The sequence below is a fragment of the Triturus cristatus genome, chromosome 7 (genome assembly GCF_964204655.1).
Source record: "Triturus cristatus chromosome 7, aTriCri1.1, whole genome shotgun sequence".
Lineage (NCBI taxonomy): Eukaryota > Metazoa > Chordata > Amphibia > Caudata > Salamandridae > Triturus > Triturus cristatus.
The window spans coordinates 1,613,840,375-1,613,865,344 of NC_140590.1; the positions used below are offsets into that span (position 1 = coordinate 1,613,840,375).

A 24,970-nucleotide genomic window follows, 5' to 3' on the forward strand; every position below is an offset into this window, starting at 1 on the left:
TCATTTTGAGTGGCACGATAGGAGGACACTCCTCCCTACGAGAGCATGCGCACATAGATACACGCATGTCCACTTGCGGTAACCACTATACCGCTCAAGGAGAAATGAACCAAGCGGCAACTCTACCGCTGATATTTTTATATGTTGTTTGTCTCTACTTTTCCTTTTCAGATGGAGCCTGGCAGTTGACATACATCCACTCTTAATCAAATCACGTGGAGCAGCTACTCTGCCCTCACCATACTGACAGGATAGGGACACCCCATCACGAGTAATTTCACTCACATAGGGGAGTTACTTTTTTGCCCTGAAGAAAGTCCTGGACCATTTTTTGGCCCCTTTTTGGACTGAAACATGTCGGCACTAGGGTCCTAGGACCATAATACTCCTAAAAGACCCATTTTATTTATTTTAACTACCCAGACAGACCCAAGAATAAAGGGATACTGGGGATCTGCCTGCGGTATTTTATCTAGTTAACTCCCTCTGCCGTAAAACATATTAAAAGCACTCCCAACACTGTGGTCAAGCCCACCCGGACTTCTAGGGGTCTGGGTGACCCGATGATGAAGCATGACACCACTAGGGTGTGTGAGGGTAACTTAAAGAAATACTTAGTTTCCCCACGACCACGGTTGTATTAGGCACAACCTTATCTTAGGAGTTCTCATTTCTCCCCCTCTTCCTTTATCTTGTTAGATCTCCTCTATGATCTGTTAGAGTATTTTTTGTGCATATAGTTTGTATGGGAGGATATACTCTACACAATCCTGCCTCTCTTACCCCTTAAGTCATTGGGATTTCCCAATACTTTGATGTGTTATAGATGAGTGCGCACACCACCAGTGAATACCTGTTTGGTATCCATGATTATATAAGTCTGAAAATTGGGTCAGGAGGCGTTGCGTTAAACCATAACCTCAGATTCCCAGCTCTCCCACCTCCTCAGTGTTTTTGTACCTAATCTACCTTGAAGAAAGGAGACTTCATTTACAGAAACTATCTTTTCGTCTCTTCATAACATACTTTGAAATATAAGACTTACAACTCGCTTCTACCAGCTGTTGATTATGGAACATGTATTTAAGATGAAGATTGGACTTTGACTTCTACTGCTGTAAGTCCTGGGAAACGAGATCCAGCAGACCGTGACACCTTTTAACTTTTGAATACTCAAAACTCATTTTATTGACCATGAGTCCTCATATGGTTTGTTAATTCACAACATTGTTGAATTAAAGTGTAGGAGAAAGGCAATATAATGTGTGCAATTGTTAAACAGCTGAAGCTTAATCATCTTCCCAAACCCAGCACCCAATGTGGAGTGGACTCCATTGTTTGCATGATGTTTTACCATCTTCGATATACTGGAAGGCAAAAATGCAACTTCTGCTGATCTGTCTTGGCTTTGATATTCTCAGCTCGTTGAGGAAGAGGAAGTCACCAGGCAGTTGACCTGAGCTTTTCAAAAACACAGTCAGTAATAAGTAGCTTGGAATGCTGTCTCGGTAATGTTTGGGAGTGTGTGTGGTTCTTTAACACTGGTTGCTGATGTTGGGAGGAGAGAATGATTTCTCCTGCATGATCAGCTTATAATTGATTTGAGTTTTTAATTTGCACAAGGGATTCGGGGGTCCCCTTTAACTCTCCAGTGACACCTTCATATCATCCATAAGACTAACATGTAGTCTTGAAGAATAGCCCCCACATTAGAGATAAGATAAAATCTAACTTATTAGGATGGATATACATTGCCATGTTGGGAAGTGAATGGGTTGGCCCGGACAAACTATGTACATTTAGTTTGAGTGGGGCTTAAAGGGCCACTGTAAATTCCAACCACTGGTGGCTGCATTAGGTAAGATGATCAATTGATGCGTGCAGATGTCTGTGACTTACTGGCAATTGTATGACTCTACAGAGATGTATCCTGATAAGTTGATGCATGCTTACAGGGGTGTTTTCAATTCTTTCAGAGAAGGTGATGGTCTGCTTCGGGGACATGTTCATTAAGTTTCCAAAAACCAAGACAACAGAAATGATTCAAAAAGGTAAGAAATTCAGATTCACACAGTGTATGTTTGTCACTATGATCATGCCTGTAGCAGAGATTGGCCCACTCACACCATGTGCCGCACACAGAGACTGCATGTACCTGGAACTGTTAGCTGATCAACCCTTACCTTTCATAAAATCTGTTCTCTTCACTTGTTTGACTGCATTGGTACATTTTCAGTTGTGAATTTAAGCCAAGTAAAAACCAATAAAAATGGAATTTGGATTCTACACAGAGTGACCTACATGGAGCTAGATGAAAAAACAACTTTCCTGTAACTGTGAAATGTGCTATAGGTTCATATGTTTTGCAGAGAACAAACATCAGTGACGTAGCTGAAGCGTGAGGAGGGGGTGGTAGATTGTGGCATGAGTTGTGCAGGTGGCGGCCTCCCCTTCTATTACCTGCCATCTCAGGCGCCAACAGCAAGAGCCGTCCTCCCGCTCCTCAATGCGTTTGCCGCTGTATGGCAAACTGAGAATTCTTGCCAGCCCCCCACCCCTCCCGAAGCCCTTCGCTGCAGGGCGGCAAATGCAGGGACCGCCACAGGCGGCCAGAGGGCTAGCTATGCCACTGACAAACATGTAACCCCCTCTTTACTTCCAAGATATGTTTTGGTTCGAAGTGAGTAGCTGATGTTTGGTGTAAACAGTATGGGCCATGGATGTGCCCACCAGTGCACAGTACCTACTAGGAATGCTCTTGATTAGTCTTCAGGTGGCAGTGTGACTCATATTCTCTTGGGATTAGGGTTGGTCTCCCTGAAGAAGAGAGGAAGTTTGATGGGTCAGTGGCAGGAAGCATTTTGAATGCTAGGGGCTCGCTGTATTTTGCTTTGTTTTGCAAGTCTATTAAGGATAATCTGAGCAAGGTGGATTTCAGTTGTTTTCTCAATAGGCAGTAGGTTGGTTGTGTTCCGAGGGCTTTTGTTCTTTCAGAGCAAGGAACCCAGTTCCCAACTTGTGGTTCTTCTAACTAGACTCGGTTTGGTAGATCTGTGCAGAATGTCTGAAAATTAGATCACCAGTAGGCATATAAAGAGAGGCACTTTTCTGGAGATCGTTCCCTGCCATGAGAAGCCTGCACTAAGATTTCTGTTCGTTTTTTTCATTGGGCTCCATGGAGTCATTTGAAGGTCCTGGTTATCAGGTTGGGCTTATGCTGAGATGCACCTTGACAGCATTATTCTACATGCTCTGCAATTTTTCGGTAATCATTTCAAACAGGCCTTCATATTAGATAATAGAGTAGTCCATTCTTGAAGATTGTGATCTGCAAAGCTCCAAGTAGTGGTTTTGGTGGTGTTGTTTGGGGACCAGCTTTGTGAGCTTATTTGTTTGGTACTTTTGTTTGTTGACTTTTACATTTGCTTGGGAGAGGGGGTGGGGGGTAGCATGAAGAACAGCTGTGATTGTACAAGTTCCGCAGAACAGCTGTGATTGTACAAGTTCCCCTTTAAAAAACATCTGTGATTAGGTGTTGTCCATAAATTGGGCCTAAGCAAAGGGTAGGATGTTGTTGGTTTCATCACACAACAGAAAGGATCCTATGTCGTTCTTTCTCTATCATTGGTGGTGGGTATTTTGCTGAGACCCTTAAGATATTGATTAGTATTCCCACTCCTTAAGGGAACAGGCATGGTTCTTATATGTGTGAGAATAATTACGTCTTTGGAGAGTGATTGTTACACTCTAGTGTTAGCTGCATCTTGCTTCTCTTTTTTAGTTCAGTTGACGTGGTACAAAGTGTGTACTGGTGTCTGTGGGCCTAGCTACCTAGGTTCTAGTCCTAGCTGTTGGATTCAAGACACAGACCACTTGCGAACATTTAGCTGACAGACCTGGTACCCTAACAGCACAATTATTATGGAGAGGAGAATTTACGGCCCTGATCATTGGGTAAAAAGATTGTTGTGTCAAGTCTAACTTCCTGAGGAGGCCTTAAAGGAAGGGGCTGAAATGCGTTAACTAGTATATTTTGTGAAGTTCCTCAATCTAGATACACAAATATGTCCAAGGATGCTATTAACTTGGGGCTGAATATTTTCCCCACATGGGTCTAGTTTATTGAATTAATGGAACTACCTCAGGTGGACTCTTTTCTGCAACTAATGAGACATATGTAAATCATATTAGTTAACAAGGACTAATAATGAATGTGTTAAACATTGCTTGTATAGAAATTGGTGTTGTAAGTCTTTTTCAGTGTCTTTTATTGATTTATTGTACATAATATGAAATGCTGTGATGCCGTGCTCAGTCAAACACAAGCAAATTGAATTACAATAATACATAATGTTCATTCCAATAGCAAGCAACACCTTTATTGTTGAACCTCGTAGAGGTATATATGAACAACCACAGTAGAGGACCCTTATCTTGTTGCATTAATTTCTCATGTTCTCACAGGATGATGTTGGCCCCCCTTCTCTCCTCGCGACTGTTGGTTACTTTAAAGGAGCTGGCTTGTGCTACTAATAGAGTGGAACAATACCTTGATTTAACATTGCCTTGCTCAGGAATTAACTTGCATGGAAGCACACGCCTACCCTGCTTGGAGACCCTAATTGCAGAAGAGCTCTGAGTCTGCCTGCCTTGACCCTGCATTTCTCATCATTCTAGAGGATGCTCAGTACTATGGAAGTAATGACCTTCTGCTTTAAGTAGGAATTCCTCAAGAATTGGGACACAGTTTTAAGACTCGACCTTAGGGTGTGTATGTTCACATCTACCTAATCGAAACAGAATTCATAAAGCACTTCCCCCCCCCCCCCCTCAAAAATGTCCTCTTCACAAATTTGAAGCCATTCCGCATGCTTTTGTTTTTTCTTCATTTACTAAGTTATCAAGTGTGTTTTCCTTGCTTTAAAAAGTTAATTTATTAATTTAAAACTTGATTTTAAAGAAAATGTGCGGTTACATCTGACACGACCTAACGTTTACTCAACTATTCGTTATTGGGCAGAATACTAAAACATGTTACTTGGTGCAGCTCTGCTTAGACAAGTAACTAAATTTCAAATGGATCCTTTTTAATTGCTATTCAATCATTGTTCACTAAAGAACAAAAGTCCCATTGTTTGTCTTACTTCAGACTGCAGCATGGTGCGTATATGATGAAAATTCTGCTTTGTTTAAGATTGACATAAGTATACAAAAAATGATGAATGGAATGCTTGAATTAATCTCAGTCACTGGTAATTACTCAGGCCACATCCCAGTACATCCTTATTTTCCTTGTTAAGGGCTCATCTGCCGGGTACAGCTTAGTTCCAGTGACAGTGTGCATGGAACCCACATCTGGGCATACCTGGCCCACTTAGGGTGAGCTACTAAAGTATACATACAAAACGTGATGGATGGAATACTTGAATTAATTTCAGACACCAGTAATTACTTGGGGCCGCACCCTCAGTCCATCCGTATTTTGCACACCATTCCACCTCAGTTTAGACCCAGCTATATGCAAACTGGTCTTGACCCTTCTCCAACGGGAACAGTCCAGTCCGACCTGCCAAGCCAGTTCCTCCTTGAACCAGAACACAAGCAACCCAGGAGCCGTTTTGCCCTTGATATGGACTTGTTAGCTGGGTATAGCTTGGTTCCAGTGACAGTCTGCATGCGACCCACATCTGGGCATACCCATCCCACTTAGAGTGACATACTAAAGTATACAAAAAGTGATGGATGGAATGCTTGCATTAATAGCCACTGGTAATGACTCTGGCCCCATAACAATCATCCTTATTTTGCACACCATGCCACCTCAGTTTGGACCAGGCTCTATGCAAAACAGTCTTGACCCTGCTCCAGTGGGAACAGTCCAGCCTGAACTGCCAAGCCATGCCATGCCATGTCATGGGATATCCAAAAACAACTTGAATAGGGTAGTAAGCTAAAAGTACATTGTTGAAGGTTTTGAAGGACAGTGACAAAGAGAAATTAACTACTGGGCAAATACATTGTGAAAAAAGGCATGACCTACCAGAATATCAGTTGTGGAGCCAGAGTCTGTACAGTGATCTTTGGTTAATGTGTGACAAGCCTCTAGGTTGCACCTTACAGATATCTTGCATTGGTATATTCCGCAAGAAAGTAATCGTCCCTGCTTTCTGACCAGTAGAATGAGCCTTAGGTTTATCTGCAAGGTCCTTCAGTCCCTTTTTATGAAAGCAAGTAGTGATGCGAGAATCAATTTATCTAGCTATCGTATGCTTTGAAGAAGCCAAGTCTGTGCAGACTGCACCATCGTTTATGACTAGCTGTTTGGAATGTTGGGTCAATTTAGTCTTTTCAAAGTAGCATTTGAAAGATTTCATTACATCTAAGAGATAAAATGATCTTTCCGACAGAAATAATTATTTAGATAGAACGTTTTAAGAGATTGTCTGGGGTTTTTGTTTTTAAATTTATTTGACATTTTAAGCCAGTACATCATAGAGTAAGCAGTTACATCTGCTATTCAGCACAAACATTAGGCATGGTAAACACAGTCCACAACGTATTACAAACAAATTCGACCCAAGGCCAGTAAGTACTGCAAGGTCTAGGTAAGACTATAAAATTACCCTACAATTAGTTTTGATGGTGGCAAGAGCAATCAAACTCCTTCATGGTAAGTACGCCCTTTTGGCCACATAGCATCTCAATGATGACCAAAGATACCTAGGGCAGGAGACATAGGGATATCGGGATGGCATATATTTCGGATTGATCACAGCATGTTGATAAATCTGTAATCCAGTGCTCTAATTTAGGGTCTTTGCCATGGATCCAAATCATAGCAACTCTCAATTTTGCCAAGAACCGTGTCAATGCCATGCATTGGCTCTTTGGGATATTTTTGACCTTCCCCAGCAATGCCTTGAAGCAGGAAATCTGCAGCTAAGAGCCTGTCATTTCAGGCAGTGCAGCTATTAGATCTTGCAAAAAACCCAATATCCGGTGGCAATGCGAGGCGAGATGTAGGAGATTGGCCTGGCACCACAGTGACGGCTGTCAGGAGCAGTTGACAGACAATATATGAGCATGCTCACCGGGTGTAATAAGTCTGATGTATATATTTTAAGTGTATTAAACCGGCTGGCCACAAAAGGACCACTATTCAGTTCAGTTCAAGTTTATTTGTTTGATAGAATGGGGACTAGGCAAAACAAATATTTCAAGCATCACATACAATTAAAAACATAAAAAATTATTAATAGTATGCGTCTAAAAAAGCTGTAAACACAAATCACAGAGTTACAGTAGGACCACTGAGCATCTGTTACATTATGTTCCAGTTCACGTTCCCTTTTGTTTTTAACACATTTCCTCTGCCAGTAAGTCATCAATTATACAATTGTATAGTCTAATTATCTTTGTGGCGGGGCTAGGATTAGATATTTCCATTATGATGACCTGCCTCTTTAGTAGGCTCCTCTGGTATAGTGGGAAAAATCTGGCAAAAGGATTTGCATTGGTCTCTATATACTAAGACGCCATTGAGAGCGCCATTTCCCCCATTGATATATTCTTAATCGGTCTTAATGGTGGTGTTAATGTACAGATCACCTACAGTATGCAAGTTCTTGTTTCCTCGAACTTCTAATTCTGTTCCTTTCTTTAGTCATTTCTAAGTGAGGAGTATTAATTAGTGGGATGGCCGGCAAGTATATTTTGATTCTGCATGTCAGTAAGCCTGGTCCATGAGCAGATTATACAGCTTACTGCATGTATATATTTCCGCTGTCTATATGGTTTCTGAAATAAGGCTGCCTTTAATGTGCAAGGGGCTATCAGTCCATCCTCTAAATTCAGGTGCGGGACATGCTTGATTTATTGGAGCAACAAATTGGCAAATTGGGCCAGGCCTACGTAGTAATCTTGAAATTTGGGGCTGCATATCCCCCCTTCTCATATGGCAATTGGAATTTAGACCATCCTAACCTGGGCTGGCGACCTTCACAGGCAAGTCTAATCAACAAACAATTTAGCTGCACAAAACATTACCTATTTAGGGGGTGTGGGATATTTTGAAACAAATATAGTGATCTAGCTAAGAGGGCCATCTTAATCAGCATTATCCTACCAGCTAGTAATAAAGACTATCAGATCCATCTCTCTACCAAGTCAGCAATGTTGGTCATATGTTTCCTGTAGTTTTCCTGCAGTATTAAATCATTATTTCAGTTATACATAATGCCAAGATAACATATTGGCTCCACTCGCCATTCAAGCAGGCAATCAAGTCCTGGGGGAATCGTTTTTTTTAGTTAGGGGCATTATTGCGGAGTTGATAGATTGGTTGATTTGAAGGTCCAACACTATTTTATGGAAGGAAAGCAAGTGAGGTTGAAGTGATAGGTGAAGGTGGTCTGGATACCACTTTTGCCTGTGCCAATCCGATGCTTCGAGTATCGCCTTAATCTTATACTACAGTGCATGATGTATGCTCTGAGTACCTGGCTGAAAAGGTGTGGCATTTTGTGTTTTCTCCTGTGGGAAACAGATTTATTTCTGGAGTACCCAAGTCATAGAAAATGTTTTGCAGCACAGTTTTGTCTAATACCCATTCGTGCTGTGCTATTAAATATCTGCCTTTATATTTAGAAAACTGGAAGATGCATCACGGTAAGAGGTATGTTCCTCAGTAATGTGCAGTGCCGGATCCATTGTGCATTTAGATAGACCAATCTAATCAAACATATTCATGTGGTAGAGATTTGCAACAGGAGACTCATCTGACCTGAGTTGAAAGGTCTCCGATGTGAACTCCTCAGCCTGTTAGCGATGACTCATTTGCAATTGAGATGGAGTTTGGAAGTGAACTCTCTTCGGAATATTTGCTATGCTGCACTGCCCACACAAGAGATTGGATGGTTGCGATGATCAAAGTAGTTGTGTGCTTCCAGCCCTGTTTTCTGACACCTCTGGCCTTCTATTCTTTAAGTTTTGCGTAGCTGTCAGTCCACCAAGAAGACCTTCATCTTCTCCAGGCTCCAACCTCCGTAATCTGTCTCATCCGGTCTCCAGACTGTCTACCTCCTAGACTCTCCACCTCCTAGACTCTCCACCTCCTAGACTCTCCCTGGTTGTTGCTTTTAATGACTTGACAAACAAAGCTGCTTGGAAGCTTCATGTTGAGACGACGACTCCGGTATACACAACACCTTTAATTTTTCAAGACCTTACTTCCGAAGCCTCAAGCGAGGCATATGGCGGTACTGATTCAAGGTCTTTTTGAATCAATTATGTATACAAACAGTGACATTAATTAAATCTGTTGAACGCTTTCAAGAAAAGAAATACAGAGCGCCAGAATTGGATGATCTTTTCCTCTGAGATCTAATTTCTTGATCTCCTTGGTCGTTGCTGTGGCAAAAAAAGCACTATGATGCTTCTGATTCGACATCCTACGTTCAACCAGAAAGAGAAAGCAAGAGGATTGACTCGTTTGGTAAGTAAGTTTGCTCCCCTTCCACATCAGTGCTGAAGATTGCCAGTTCTACCACACTGCTCAGCCAGTACAGCAGGAAGCTATGTAAATCAAGGAGCTGATGCCTCGGCAGAGTTCCTGAGTAGGAGACCATTTCAAGAGCATTATTCAGGAAGGAATGATTACATCTGATAAGATCAGTATTCTGGGCAAGGACTCAGCAAGAACAATTTGCCAAGGAGTATCTATGAGGCACAGCTCTTGGCTTAGGCTCTCCTCCAGAAGAAGGGTATGACTTTCTCAGGATCTTCCCTCTTCGGCTCACACGCAGATGAAATGCATCAAAGAAGGAGAAGAGAGTTAGAAACTCTTAAGTTGGTTTTGAGTAGAGAAAGGAGATCCTGGTAATCCAATTTAATGGTTGTCGGAAACACCAGCCATGTTCCCATATTGTCTTTTGGGAAAGGCAGCAACAGCTTCAGCAGCAAGAACAATTGCTGCAAAAATATTTTTTAAAAGAATCCGATTTTACAATAGTCAGCCCTCAGTTGTTGTTTATTGTTTCCTGCCATGAGAGAAATGGTTGGAAGTTTTCTCTCATTCATAGTGCAGTTCTTTGGTGGCAGAGTGAGGCAGTCATTACTCTGCTGGAGGGACTTTCCCACAGCTGTGGAATGTTGTTGAGAGTCCCTGTTTATTTGTAATTTATTTTCCGAACTTGAATCTTCTGTTCTATGCCAGCATCCCAAACCATCTTCTTCACAAACTTCAAACCATCCAAAACACAGTTGTCATACTCATCCTTGACCTCCTGCGCCAAACCCACACCACTCCTCAGAGAGCTCCACTGGCTCCCCATCCAAAAGCGCTGCCAGTTAAAACTTCACACACACACACACACACACACACATTCTTGTCACTACACAACACGGGACCTGCATGCCTCAGTCACCGGCTTCACTACCACCAACCCACCAGACAACTTTGCTCCTCATCACTCACACTTGTGCGCACACACCTTGCATCCACAGAAGCAGAATGGGAGGTCGATCATTCTCCTACCAAGAAGCCAGATCCTGGAATGACCTACCCCCCCAAACAGATCAGGGCCTACTCCTCGCTTATTGAATTTTGCAAGAAGCTGACGACTTGGCTCTTCAATTAGCCTTCTTGTAGGACCATTGAGAGCGCCTGTATTCAGGCCCAGCCTCGCCACATACCCACACTCATCTACTCGGCTCCTAGATACCCCCATGGGTGACAAGCAGCACCCTACAAATCCACTTTACCTTACATCCCCCTGAGCATCTGTAGTAAGGGTCTTTCCGTTTGAAGGGTTTATCCTTGCAATGGCTTTGTCTCTTCTACTTATGTTATTACTGCAGAGCAGGAGGCTGCATAGGTGAATCACCTTGCAGCCCCCCTAAATAGGGTGGTGATGGAAGTGCTGTACCTCTGACTGGAATAGAGTCCTTCTCCACATACCGAGCAGGAAGGAAATATTCTGTGGAAACATGTGACTTTGGAGATGGGCCATTCACGGTGAATCTCCAGGGTCTGACCTTCTCCCTGGAATTCAGCATCTGACTTCTCCATGCTGAAGGAGTTATAAGCAGATCTTTTGTCACACTCGAGCAACCAATGCAGAGATTGATTTCACTAAAAAGGAGCCACCAGATACTGACTGGGAGACTCCTGAAAACCTTGAAGTGGAGCATCACGACCACTGTCTTTGCAACTATTACCTTGTTGATGCTGTCTACCTTGATGTTGCATTCCTTGACATTGACTTGGAGAGCCAGAAACTCGAAGAGTGCCCCGAGGGTCTGCAAGAGGAATCAGTCCTGGCCACACCAGGAGCTGAAGAAGAGGCTGAGAGCTCTCGTGTCTCTCTGGAAGTGGACTTTGAGGCAGAGCAGCCTATTTCTCCTTGCCCTGAGGCAAACTCCCTCCATCTCCCTGAGGTACCTGTAAGGCACCTCTAAGAAGATCGTGCACTTCGCGATGGGGTGAGAATCTGGGAGAGAGACCTTGTGTTTGGTGTTTCAGGACTTGTCACCACATGTAGCACATCCGTCAAAGACATGGCGCTTACAGAAAAGGTGTGAAGAGTCAAACAGGGGAAAAAGACAGTTTGTGTATATGCAGAAAGTTAAAGGCAAATGTCAAATTACATAAACCAATTTTTGTCAAATGATGTAAAGTTATTAAAAATTGCAGGATTTCAGCCAAAAAAGGGTCTCAGAAAGGCAACAGCGTGGTATCCTTTTCTGGTGAGCCACAAAAACAAACTGCTTCACAGACCTTCCATTTTCCCTAGTTTTGGGGAATTTTAAATGGTGTAATATAGTAGTTGTTCTTAGTCAAATGTTAACCATACTAATTTGGAACTACGTTTTAAAACCAAAAAAGGAAGCATAAATGTTGCCTCTTATAGGTATGTTTTTCACTTAAAATAAATACTTCACATACATTTTTTTTTAAACGGTATTCTATGCAGATGCTCACTACTCCTTGGGTGATGCAGATCCTTTTTAGGTCTCGCTGAGCCCAGCGCATGCGCTGGCTCGAAGAGACATTTTGTATGTGGGCTCCAAAAAGTGCTACCAGGCCAGCCTAGAGCTACAGTGCATGTGCGCGGGCGCGCGCGCCGCGTTTTCTTTCACTTGCCGCTTTGATTGCGATCACTTTCGCGGCCGCACGGCCGCTTTGCTGCGCAGATCCAGCCTCCTCTGCCGGCACACCCACTGTTTTCATTGAATCATATTCAGTATTTTATATATAAACATGATGCGGTGGAAATTCCATATTGTAATTACTAAATCTGTGGGTGTTACTTAAACGGGTGCCCCATTTCTCAAGACTGACAATGTAATCCATGTCGTCAGCCTAGTGGTGCAATTGGTCAGTCAATCTTTTGGCAAATTCTCCATCCAACATGGCCGCTATTGTAACACAAGACCTCCGATTACTTCCAAATGCTTTCACTCTGGCAGTTTCATAGCAACAGATCACGCCCACTACCGGGTTCGACCGGCACCTGTCAGGTGTCAACAGGATGCAGCGAATGGGAGGCTGGAGATGCCGAGAGTGAGACCCTCGATTACACTAGTACCTCTGCTTATGAATGGTCTCTGCTGCTGCGCGCCTTTTGTTCCTGCTGTGCTTCACTCACTTTAGCTCATCTGTTATGTAAACGTTGTTTGTATGTAGCGCGTCGTGTATCATTTCCAACCCCCCCCCTCTGGCACTCTTTCCTGTTCTCGCTTCTTAAGTGTTCTTGGTGCTGCTGGCTGGCATCAGCAATGCTGAATATTTAACGGTTGGTTATCAGTTTCTTCCTCAGCTCAGCTGGTCATCCTGAAAAATAATTTAATGACCGAGCAGTTAATCTCTTGCCTGGTAGATGCATCACTAATACATCAATTACAATGTGAACAAAACTAGGATAATCGTTTAATTTACTTTGCTTCCAGTGGTATTAAGACGTCTTTATTGGTAATGAGTCACGTCACTGCATTTTTTTCTGTGCCATGCTCCTTTTCTTACCTCTTGTCCATGCTGACAACGTTCCTATGTCTTCTCATTCTCTCTTCTCCCCATTAGTTTCTTAAGCTCTCCTTCCTTCATGTCAATTTATCGTCCTTACTTGCTCCTGTGGTATTTGTTTCTCTATCATTCCCTTTCGTGATCCTCTCTTCCTCGCTTCCTTCCTCCTGTACCCTTTGTGCTTTGTTCTGATTGGGTAAGTTGTGTCCTCTACTACTCCCCGATGCTCCCGGGACTGTTTCTCACCTCACTCCCATTTAGTTATTTAATTATTTGTGCAGCAGGAATGTGCTTTTGGGCAGCTTTAGTCATTGTTTGTGCTTCATGCACTATTATTTTTTTATTTATTGTAATTTCATTTAACCATTCTAATATGGGCATCTGCTCTGTTAGAAATGCAAACTAAAACCGTCCGTTTGCATCGAGACCCATGCACAGGTATTTGCACACTAATGAACACACATCATGAGACACTGACTGCCATCTTGGAATGGGTTTTATTTAATAAAAAACACAATTCCAAGATTGCCAGCTGGGCGTGAGCATGCGTCTTGATGCAGGCAAATACATCTAGATATATACTCTTCTTTGCTATTAGTCCCTCGTCGATGTTCATCTGAAATGACCCTTAACCTGCCAGCTCCTAAACAGTATTCTGGTCATTTAACCACTTAAAATTAGGCACTAAAACTCTCCAGCGCAAATGATACATTTTGAACACCCGATTCACGGATTTGCACAAAAGAGGCGCTGTTCGCACATTTTCCCCTTCTTTCTGCTCAGTTACCATCCGCTCAATTTGGGCTCATATTTAAATCGGCAGCAGTGCAGTAAGTAGCATGCAGTCTTGACGCCGTGGTCTCGGCTTAAATGTTTGTTTGTGGTCTAGTTAACTACGAAGTTTACTAATGCCCTGCACTTGCCAATCAAATGCATTTAATTCCCCGCCACTTCCCGCACGGTCCATTTCGGGGTGGCTGCTGCCCGGCCATCTGCGAGCCCTCCTGTGCCAGTGCCTCAGGTGCAAGCCGCTATCCGAGGCAGTCTCACGTGCGTGCAGGCAGCTCAGCACTGGAGGGTCTGGGTCTGTCCATGTCTTCCTTTCTCTCCGGTGGCGTAGTAGTGGCGCCATGGTGGCATCAAGAGAAAAGGGCTCCAGAACCCTGGCTAGGTAGTAAAAGACAGCCATAAATACAGGTTTGCTTGCAAGACAGAACAGGTACGCACAGACAGCAATGCAAGCTTCTTTGCCATACAAGCGGCAAGTACATTATAGGTAGCAACATTACCTCATGTGCGAGTAGTTCATCCTCGCCTGTTGATTTTGTCTTGAGCTTCTTGCTTTAGTTAAGCCTTATAATGTTTGAGCTGCTGATAACAGAATGCACAGCCTTCACGAAGACTTGGCAAGTTAACACCTCTGCTGAGAAACAGCTGAAGTCAAGTATGGAGGGCTATAGAAAAGCAAGTTTTTAGGACAGTTTGCCCTGTATGCAAATACTCTAGGCTAATTTGAAGAACTGATACATATAAATCACAGATGTAAATGTACAATACTTGTAGGAGAGTAGGATCTGCTTCTTATGGTTACCCCCACTTTTTGCTGATGTTTCACTGTTTCTTTACTTTAGTCTGGCTGTGACCCTGTTATCCAGGGCCGCAGCCTAGCTGCTTCCTCTCTAAATCGATTGCATGTACTTTAGGTACACTCCAGATTGGATTCTGGGGTACCCTTATAAGTCCCTAGTATATGGTATATTATGTACCTAGGGAATAGGTATCCCAGAGGCCTCTCAGGGGCTGCAGCCTGGTTTTACCCTGGCGAAAGAAGGAGAAATGTTTAATTGCTCCAAATTTGAGCTGTTTCCATGTGTGCTGCTTGGTACAGCGCACATGGAAACAGCAAAACTCAAGTGATTGTTTATGTGCAGGAAGGTGCTCCTTCCTGCACATAAACAATCATTTAAAAAAATGACATTTTGCAACTTCTATCTGTGCTGCATTGAGCAGCACACATAGAAGTAACAAAACGCCATCTTCCCCTGCAGCGCAGTCACCCTTGCCCTATGGTGCGAGGGTGCCTGCATTGGCACTAGGCAGCTAAATTTAGGGCCACCACAGGGGGAAACGCTAGGTTGCACCATGTTCTTGTAAATATGGTGCAGCCCTGTGTTTCTAAAGTGATGGCGCTTGTCGTTAGCCTTCTTGGCTTTAAAGCACGCTTTGTCACTTTACTAGTAAATATGCCCTTTGGGTCCAAGGCCAATGTTCCCTTTTTTCCTCTGTGTGCGGCAGTATAAGATTTCTGTGCACTGCAACTAAGGCTATGTGCGCCGGAAACCAGACAGCGTATGTGGTGCAGCGCCAAATATCACTCCAAACCTTTGCTTAAAAAAGTGAAAAAAGAGTGCATTTCCACTCATGTAGCTGGTTGAGGTGGAACCCAGCATTTAGAGTATTTTTTTACTCTGCATTTGCTTCACTCTCTGGATAATGTCCTACACTGGGGTATCTTGCAGCTCTTAACACATTATTCTTGAACAAGGCTTTTATGTATCTAGAAAAAATGTAAATCTGTGAGTTGTTGAGTGTATTTGTGTGTGTGTTTTATAGAAGTACTACGTCAGAGGGAACATGTTTTTAAGGTTAGAGATAGCCTCAGAAGTAGCACATGAAAAAGTTTCTTTTAGTGAGAAGGTTTATGACCAGCTAAAAATCTCAAGTGTAAGTAGTGAGAACAAAAACATGAAGTTTGAGCAGAGCTCGTCAGTCTTGGTGTTTCAAGAATAAAACAAAAGCTAAAGTCCAGGCAGGGTTATGACAGTTAAGAAAATAGCCTCCCTAAGTGGACCTTGCTCTTTTATGTGCCAATCAGGTTTATTTTCTGTCACTGTGCACTACTCTGTCTAAACAGGAGCAATAATTATCGAATGAGCTTTTTTGGTCTCCCTTCCTGTGCTACTTTTCTGCATGTGTCACTATAAGTGTCTGAGGGTTGTTTTATATAATTATTATACGTTTTGTGGTCGGTGATTGGCTAACAAGGCATTATGTACATACTCTGGATGCCATTGATCTATGATTAAACAAGCATTTGCAATGCAATAGGTCTCACATTTGCAAAAGTTTAAGCTATTGGCATTGTTCATGACAATGCCTTTTTTAATCTATTTTATAAAACAAACACATAATGCCATTTATTTATCATTTACAAAGCCAATAGCTAGTGTTGCATTATTATTAGCAATGCCAGCTGCTCACACTTTTATAATGCGAGACCTATTGCATTGCAAATGCTTGTTCTATATGTGGATACATCGCGGCTTACCATCAACTGGCCCAAATCTATTTGATTCCCCTGCGGGGGTCTCAGATTGAAGTAGAATGGTCTGTGCGGCTTACGCTGCGCAGACTGAGTTTTCGGTACCTCATAATGTATGTGAGCTCGGAGCCAGGTCTAACTTGAAGCCTGAATATCTGTCCTTTGTTGTTCCGCTTAACAACAAACCTCATTCGTTGGGCTAAGTTGCATTTAAATGTGATGGGCTGCACCTCTTTGTTTACGATCGCCCACCCCGGCGTGCTTTATATATTACAAAACGATGCCTTACGGCTGCTGCACATTTGGTGGCGCCAGCTGCAGGTCAAAATTCAGGCCACCTTGTAGCTTAACCAACCTTCTGCATAGCGAATGGAAAATACGTCTTTGTTACTGGGCAGCGCAACACAGCTGCTGGTGGTCAATATGTGGGGGATGGGGGAACTCTGAGTTTCAGCTGGAAGTAGCTTGGATGGGTTTGAAGGGTTGCTGTATGGCACTCTTATTCCATCTTCTCTCCCTGAGCCTACGAAGGTGGTTCTTGGGACATGGCGTTATGGTGGTCTTGAGGGGATCGTAAGATTACATTGGCAAGCCCCTATGGGTAGGCTGGTTGTTGCATGAGGCTGCCTCCCTTGAAGGTTTTGGTGGGTGGGACAGGATTGGGATCCCCAGAGTGGGAGACGTCTGGAAGGGAGAACACCTTAAGTCCTATGCAGTGCTGCAGGAAGAGTTTGTCCTGCATAGGTTTCAGTTTTATAGATGCCTGCAGCCGTGCCACACTCTGGAATAGCATTACTGCTCAATGAGGAAAGTCCCTGAATGTAGTCCCCTGGAGGTTCCAGATCCTTATTGAACCTAGAGGGGGATTTCCCAAATTCACCATTCCCTTATAATACCTATAATAACATAATGCGAAGTGGGTCGCACACCGCTCGTCATACTAGCAAATAGCCCCATAGGATTCTGGAGGATGTAGTGACAGCGGCGGGTACACCTATGCCACGAGTAAAAAGTTTAAAATGCCATCCCTGGACACGTGTTTCGAGGTAATTGCCTCTCGTCAGCAGGGAGCAGGTACGTATGCGGGGTGCTGTAGACTGCCAAAAATTATCAGGTCTAGTACCTCTCACGGCGCGCGGGTGCGGGATCCGGGCTCGTCAACCCATAGCTCAGGGAGCTTTAAATACAAAATGCGAAGTGGGTCGCACACCGCTCGTCATACTAGCAAATAGCCCCATAGGATTCTGGAGGATGTAGTGACAGCGGCGGGTACACCTATGCCACGAGTAAAAAGTTTAAAATGCCATCCCTGGACACGTGTTTCGAGGTAATTGCCTCTCGTCAGCAGGGAGCAGGTACGTATGCGGGGTGCTGTAGACTGCCAAAAATTATCAGGTCTAGTACCTCTCACGGCGCGCGGGTGCGGGATCCGGGCTCGTCAACCCATAGCTCAGGGAGCTTTAAATACAAAATGCGAAGTGGGTCGCACACCGCTCGTCATACTAGCAAATAGCCCCATAGGATTCTGGAGGATGTAGTGACAGCGGCGGGTACACCTATGCCACGAGTAAAAAGTTTAAAATGCCATCCCTGGACACGTGTTTCGAGGTAATTGCCTCTCGTCAGCAGGGAGCAGGTACGTATGCGGGGTGCTGTAGACTGCCAAAAATTATCAGGTCTAGTACCTCTCACGGCGCGCGGGTGCGGGATCCGGGCTCGTCAACCCATAGCTCAGGGAGCTTTAAATACAAAATGCGAAGTGGGTCGCACACCGCTCGTCATACTAGCAAATAGCCCCATAGGATTCTGGAGGATGTAGTGACAGCGGCGGGTACACCTATGCCACGAGTAAAAAGTTTAAAATGCCATCCCTGGACACGTGTTTCGAGGTAATTGCCTCTCGTCAGCAGGGAGCAGGTACGTATGCGGGGTGCTGTAGACTGCCAAAAATTATCAGGTCTAGTACCTCTCACGGCGCGCGGGTGCGGGATCCGGGCTCGTCAACCCATAGCTCAGGGAGCTTTAAATACAAAATGCGAAGTGGGTCGCACACCGCTCGTCATACTAGCAAATAGCCCCATAGGATTCTGGAGGATGTAGTGACAGCGGCGGGTACACCTATGCCACGAGTAAAAAGTTTAAAATGCCATCCCTGGACACGTGTTTCGAGGTAATTGCCTCTCGTCAGCAGGGAGCAGGTACGTATGCGGGGTGCTGTAGACTGCCAAAAATTATCAGGTCTAGTACCTCTCACGGCGCGCGGGTGCGGGATCCGGGCTCGTCAACCCATAGCTCAGGGAGCTTTAAATACAAAATGCGAAGTGGGTCGCACACCGCTCGTCATACTAGCAAATAGCCCCATAGGATTCTGGAGGATGTAGTGACAGCGGCGGGTACACCTATGCCACGAGTAAAAAGTTTAAAATGCCATCCCTGGACACGTGTTTCGAGGTAATTGCCTCTCGTCAGCAGGGAGCAGGTACGTATGCGGGGTGCTGTAGACTGCCAAAAATTATCAGGTCTAGTACCTCTCACGGCGCGCGGGTGCGGGATCCGGGCTCGTCAACCCATAGCTCAGGGAGCTTTAAATACAAAATGCGAAGTGGGTCGCACACCGCTCGTCATACTAGCAAATAGCCCCATAGGATTCTGGAGGATGTAGTGACAGCGGCGGGTACACCTATGCCACGAGTAAAAAGTTTAAAATGCCATCCCTGGACACGTGTTTCGAGGTAATTGCCTCTCGTCAGCCGGGAGCAGGTACGTATGCGGGGTGCTGTAGACTGCCAAAAATTATCAGGTCTAGTACCTCTCACGGCGCGCGGGTGCGGGATCCGGGCTCGTCAACCCATAGCTCAGGGAGCTTTAAATACAAAATGCGAAGTGGGTCGCACACCGCTCGTCATACTAGCAAATAGCCCCATAGGATTCTGGAGGATGTAGTGACAGCGGCGGGTACACCTATGCCACGAGTAAAAAGTTTAAAATGCCATCCCTGGACACGTGTTTCGAGGTAATTGCCTCTCGTCAGCAGGGAGCAGGTACGTATGCGGGGTGCTGTAGACTGCCAAAAATTATCAGGTCTAGTACCTCTCACGGCGCGCGGGTGCGGGATCCGGGCTCGTCAACCCATAGCTCAGGGAGCTTTAAATACAAAATGCGAAGTGGGTCGCACACCGCTCGTCATACTAGCAAATAGCCCCATAGGATTCTGGAGGATGTAGTGACAGCGGCGGGTACACCTATGCCACGAGTAAAAAGTTTAAAATGCCATCCCTGGACACGTGTTTCGAGGTAATTGCCTCTCGTCAGCAGGGAGCAGGTACGTATGCGGGGTGCTGTAGACTGCCAAAAATTATCAGGTCTAGTACCTCTCACGGCGCGCGGGTGCGGGATCCGGGCTCGTCAACCCATAGCTCAGGGAGCTTTAAATACAAAATGCGAAGTGGGTCGCACACCGCTCGTCATACTAGCAAATAGCCCCATAGGATTCTGGAGGATGTAGTGACAGCGGCGGGTACACCTATGCCACGAGTAAAAAGTTTAAAATGCCATCCCTGGACACGTGTTTCGAGGTAATTGCCTCTCGTCAGCAGGGAGCAGGTACGTATGCGGGGTGCTGTAGACTGCCAAAAATTATCAGGTCTAGTACCTCTCACGGCGCGCGGGTGCGGGATCCGGGCTCGTCAACCCATAGCTCAGGGAGCTTTAAATACAAAATGCGAAGTGGGTCGCACACCGCTCGTCATACTAGCAAATAGCCCCATAGGATTCTGGAGGATGTAGTGACAGCGGCGGGTACACCTATGCCACGAGTAAAAAGTTTAAAATGCCATCCCTGGACACGTGTTTCGAGGTAATTGCCTCTCGTCAGCAGGGAGCAGGTACGTATGCGGGGTGCTGTAGACTGCCAAAAATTATCAGGTCTAGTACCTCTCACGGCGCGCGGGTGCGGGATCCGGGCTCGTCAACCCATAGCTCAGGGAGCTTTAAATACAAAATGCGAAGTGGGTCGCACACCGCTCGTCATACTAGCAAATAGCCCCATAGGATTCTGGAGGATGTAGTGACAGCGGCGGGTACACCTATGCCACGAGTAAAAAGTTTAAAATGCCATCCCTGGACACGTGTTTCGAGGTAATTGCCTCTCGTCAGCAGGGAGCAGGTACGTATGCGGGGTGCTGTAGACTGCCAAAAATTATCAGGTCTAGTACCTCTCACGGCGCGCGGGTGCGGGATCCGGGCTCGTCAACCCATAGCTCAGGGAGCTTTAAATACAAAATGCGAAGTGGGTCGCACACCGCTCGTCATACTAGCAAATAGCCCCATAGGATTCTGGAGGATGTAGTGACAGCGGCGGGCCACCTTGTAGCTTAACCAACCTTCTGCATAGCGAATGGAAAATACGTCTTTGTTACTGGGCAGCGCAACACAGCTGCTGGTGGTCAATATGTGGGGGATGGGGGAACTCTGAGTTTCAGCTGGAAGTAGCTTGGATGGGTTTGAAGGGTTGCTGTATGGCACTCTTATTCCATCTTCTCTCCCTGAGCCTACGAAGGTGGTTCTTGGGACATGGCGTTATGGTGGTCTTGAGGGGATCGTAAGATTACATTGGCAAGCCCCTATGGGTAGGCTGGTTGTTGCATGAGGCTGCCTCCCTTGAAGGTTTTGGTGGGTGGGACAGGATTGGGATCCCCAGAGTGGGAGACGTCTGGAAGGGAGAACACCTTAAGTCCTATGCAGTGCTGCAGGAAGAGTTTGTCCTGCATAGGTTTCAGTTTTATAGATGCCTGCAGCCGTGCCACACTCTGGAATAGCATTACTGCTCAATGAGGAAAGTCCCTGAATGTAGTCCCCTGGAGGTTCCAGATCCTTATTGAACCTAGAGGGGGATTTCCCAAATTCACCATTCCCTTATAATACCTATAATAACATAACCTGTGTATTTGTAAAGCGCGCGGTCACCCCTAGCAGGGTATCTTGGCACTGAATAACAGATTTTTATTGTTACCCAACTCAATGGTACTCATTTTATCTACCTCAAATGGATGAAAGGCTGAGTGGACCCGCTGGGATTTGAACCTTTGACCATGAGGTCGAACAGAGGTCCCTGCAGTGGTTGCATTAGTCCACTGAGCCACCAGAGACGTTTTTTTTAGTCGCAAGATCTGGTTCAAACCCAACTTACCTGGGCTCACCATATGTCCCACTTCTCATACGTCTCACCAAGCTCCTTAGCATCAACTGTCGCTCACTGGTGCGTCGCCATGCTGCCATTTTTGACCATTTTTTTCAGGACCATTTCCCTGACATCTTGTTTCTAACAGAAAAGCCTTCTAAAGCTTTCAGAGATGTGATCATCAGCTTCATATCCCCGCTTGTTTTAAAACATGCTAACTTCAATATTATTGGTGACCTTAATCTTCAGTTTGAAGGCTGACGAAATTAGCAACCTCCTCGACGACATGACAGCCGTGCAATTAATCCAATGAGTTACAGGCACAACTCAAGCTGCTGGTCACCTCCTTGACTCAATTTTCTCTAGTCTAAGCCACCAATGTGTCTTACCCCCTCTGCCCATGACCTAGACCGATTATATTCTGATCTCTGTCCATCTGCACACCTTGCCAGGCTCCCTCCCGGGCACTCAACCCCAACCTGAAACATCTCTGGCATAAATTAGGCCTGCAGGAATTTTGCAATTTCATTGAGGCTATCTGCCCCCAGCTAGCTCATAAGGTGGAGACAGCTGACAACCCACTGAAATCTTGGCTCACCTCTGCCATTGACCGTATCATAGCTGTCAGCGAGGTCTTGGTCAAAAAAACGCATTCCGCCCCATTCTTCTACAAAACCCTCATCTCCACTAAAAAATTACGTAAGGCTCTAGAGCGTTCCTGGAGGAAAATGTATGATCCCTTCTCTAAAGCACATAAATAGATCAGCTATCAAAGCTTACCATAAACAGTTTCTGAAGTCCAGTGCAGAATATCTTTCGTCCAAAATCTTGGATATTTCTCAACAATGTCTCATGACTGCACATAGTATAGAATCCGCCCTACTAGGCGTTACTGATAATCTCTACAGTTCCATGGATGAAGGCAGATCGAAGGCCCTGATTTTGCTTAATCTGAGCACCGCGTTCAACACAAAAAATAATAGTACAGCACTTTTACACGATATTGGTATTTGTGGGCCAGCACTTTCTTGGTTCTCCTCCTTTCTGAGCGAGCGCTAACTTCAAGTAATTTCCCCTCCTTTTTCTTCCCACCTTCAACCTCTGTACTACGGAGTCCCCCAGGGATCTTCTTTGAGCCCTACCCGTTTAATAATTACATCCAAACGCTCGCACAGGTTATATCGCTCAGGCTTACATTGGTATCGTACGCGGACAATACCCAGCTGATTCTTTCTCTTTCTGAGAATGCAACAAAAGTCATGGCCAGTTTTCAAAAAGGAATGCTTGCTGTTGCCAAGTAAATGAACAAAAATGTCTTAAGATTAAATGCCAAGAAGGCAAATCATTTTTCTACGCAAACACTCCCATTCTTGGGGTGACCATTGGTGGCCAGCTTCACCTCCTAAGCCCTAATCAGCCATCAAAAACCTGGGATTCTGGATGGATGATGCCCTGAACTTTGAGGCCCAAGCTAAATCTTTGACAGGCACTTGTTTCGGGCTTCTACAAAGCCTCAAACCCATCATTCACTTTTTGACCCTTGCACCAGGAGAACCATTGTGCAAGCTTTGATTCTGTCCCTTCTCAATTACATCAACTTCTTGTATTCAAAGAAAGACTTAAGACGGCCCAGAACGCTGCGGTTAGACTGCTGTTCACTCTCCCAAAATTCTGTTCCTCCTCGGGGCTGCTCCAGAAGTTGCACTGGCTTCATGTGGACAAGGACATTCACTTCAAGACACTGTGTATCGCCCACAAGACCCTACACTCTAGGGGGCACCCATCCTGGAAAACCTAATTTCACCCTACCTCCCATTCTGTCCTCTCCAGTTGGCTGATCTTAATGTAGCCATTGTCCCTAGAGCCTGAGAGCCAGGGTGGAAGGGTGTTCCTTTCATGCACTGTCCTCCCACTCTATGGAACAATCTTAGTCTTCCCCTCAGGAACACCCAGATCCTTTTGCATTTTAGGAAATCACTCGAGATATGGCTCTTTGCCAACTAGTCTCCCCCTCTCCCTTCCTGTCCAGTGTAAGTACTCTCAACCCCTGTTCTTGGGTTCAACGCTGGGAAGCTCCGATGTTGGGGCAGCTATGTGCTTTACAAGATTTTATAACATAACAGTACACTCCCCTGGCTTGTTTGTGCCCCTTGGGCCAGATCGGAACAGTGGATGGAGCCCCAGGAGGATTCAGATTGGAGAGATGCTTGTATGGCGCCCAGAGTGCAGGTTATCTCCTCATGGCTTCAGTTCATATTGCTCAGTTAACTACACATGACCTGTAAATAGCCTGATCGACTTTGGCACGTGGGTGCACTGACGTCATGGGCTGTTGGCGCTGCTCGAGGACACCTGCTCACTTCTATCATATGGTATGGGAATTGCTGTGATTGCGAGATACTGGGGCGGGATCGTTTGGGTCCTGTCTAGGGTTCTAGGGAGGCCCATTGACAACTCTTAGCTGCCCATTCTGTTGGGAGACCTGGGTGGGGTGTGCAATGCCAGCGGGGAGAAGACTCTAGTGGGGATTGGAGTGACACTGGAAAAGAGAGATATTGTTAAATGGTGGCTGCTGCCCTCTCCTCCCCCGATGGCTTCCTAGAAGTAGGCGGTGGACTGATGCACAACGCTGGAGAAGGCCGTATTCAAGGCCAGGGGATGCCCCCAAAAGCATGCAAAGTTATGGGGAAAATGGTTGGAGTGCCGTGAAAGTTATGTTCAAGTGGGATGTGAGGATGTACTCATTATGGCCATATTTTATTGTATTTGTGGGCCTGTGGACATGTTGTGGGTTGTTGTTTGCTTCGATAATCAATAAAATTAAGTTTAAAAAAAAAAAAGGTGTTCCGGGAATCTTGCTCATACTCCAATCTTTTCAAATCGTTTTTAGATATCAGAGAGAATCCAAGGCTAGAGAACGAAGGAATCAAAATTTGTCTCCATCATATCTTGAAAACCATATCCTCTTTACAGCACCACATAGTCTCACTACTTTGGTACCTATTGCAGGGATGTGGAATTCTTATAACCCGATGTCCAGGACATATTGTTTGGGGTCAGGAACAACAAGTTTTCATGTTTATTTTGTCCTTGGGACAAGGTGACCCAACTCCCTGCAGCACAAACCCTTTGGCTGCCAGTTCACAGTATCACATTATGGATCAGGGAAGGGCATTGTCTGGAGTCAAGGTAATAATTGTGTCTATATGTTAATGTTGTTAAATCTTATATTTATGATTCATTAATATAAAGCCTTTATTATTAGGGTGAACGCTCTAAGGAAATGTTGCAAGTACAGACTGAACTTCTGATAGTGGTTCCAGAATAAAAATGTGTACACACGTTTGCAAAGTTAAACAATATGAGGCTACGTATAATGCTCCTGGATGCTCTCTGATTAGATGTAAATATATGCAAAAGCTTGAAAGCAAGATTGATGTTTCTTTGC

At 45.0% G+C, this 24,970-nt stretch overlaps 1 protein-coding gene across 1 annotated transcript in view; it reads left to right on the forward strand.

Moving 5' to 3' along the window:
• The window catches only part of PDRG1 (p53 and DNA damage regulated 1), a 50,317-nt gene that overhangs the window by 12,524 nt on the left and 12,823 nt on the right, over positions 1-24,970 (forward strand). Inside the window, exon 3 of the mRNA XM_085619508.1 lies at positions 1,977-2,051. Coding sequence (XP_085475634.1) covers positions 1,977-2,051 — 75 coding nt within the window. The remainder of the gene's footprint in view (positions 1-1,976; positions 2,052-24,970) is intronic.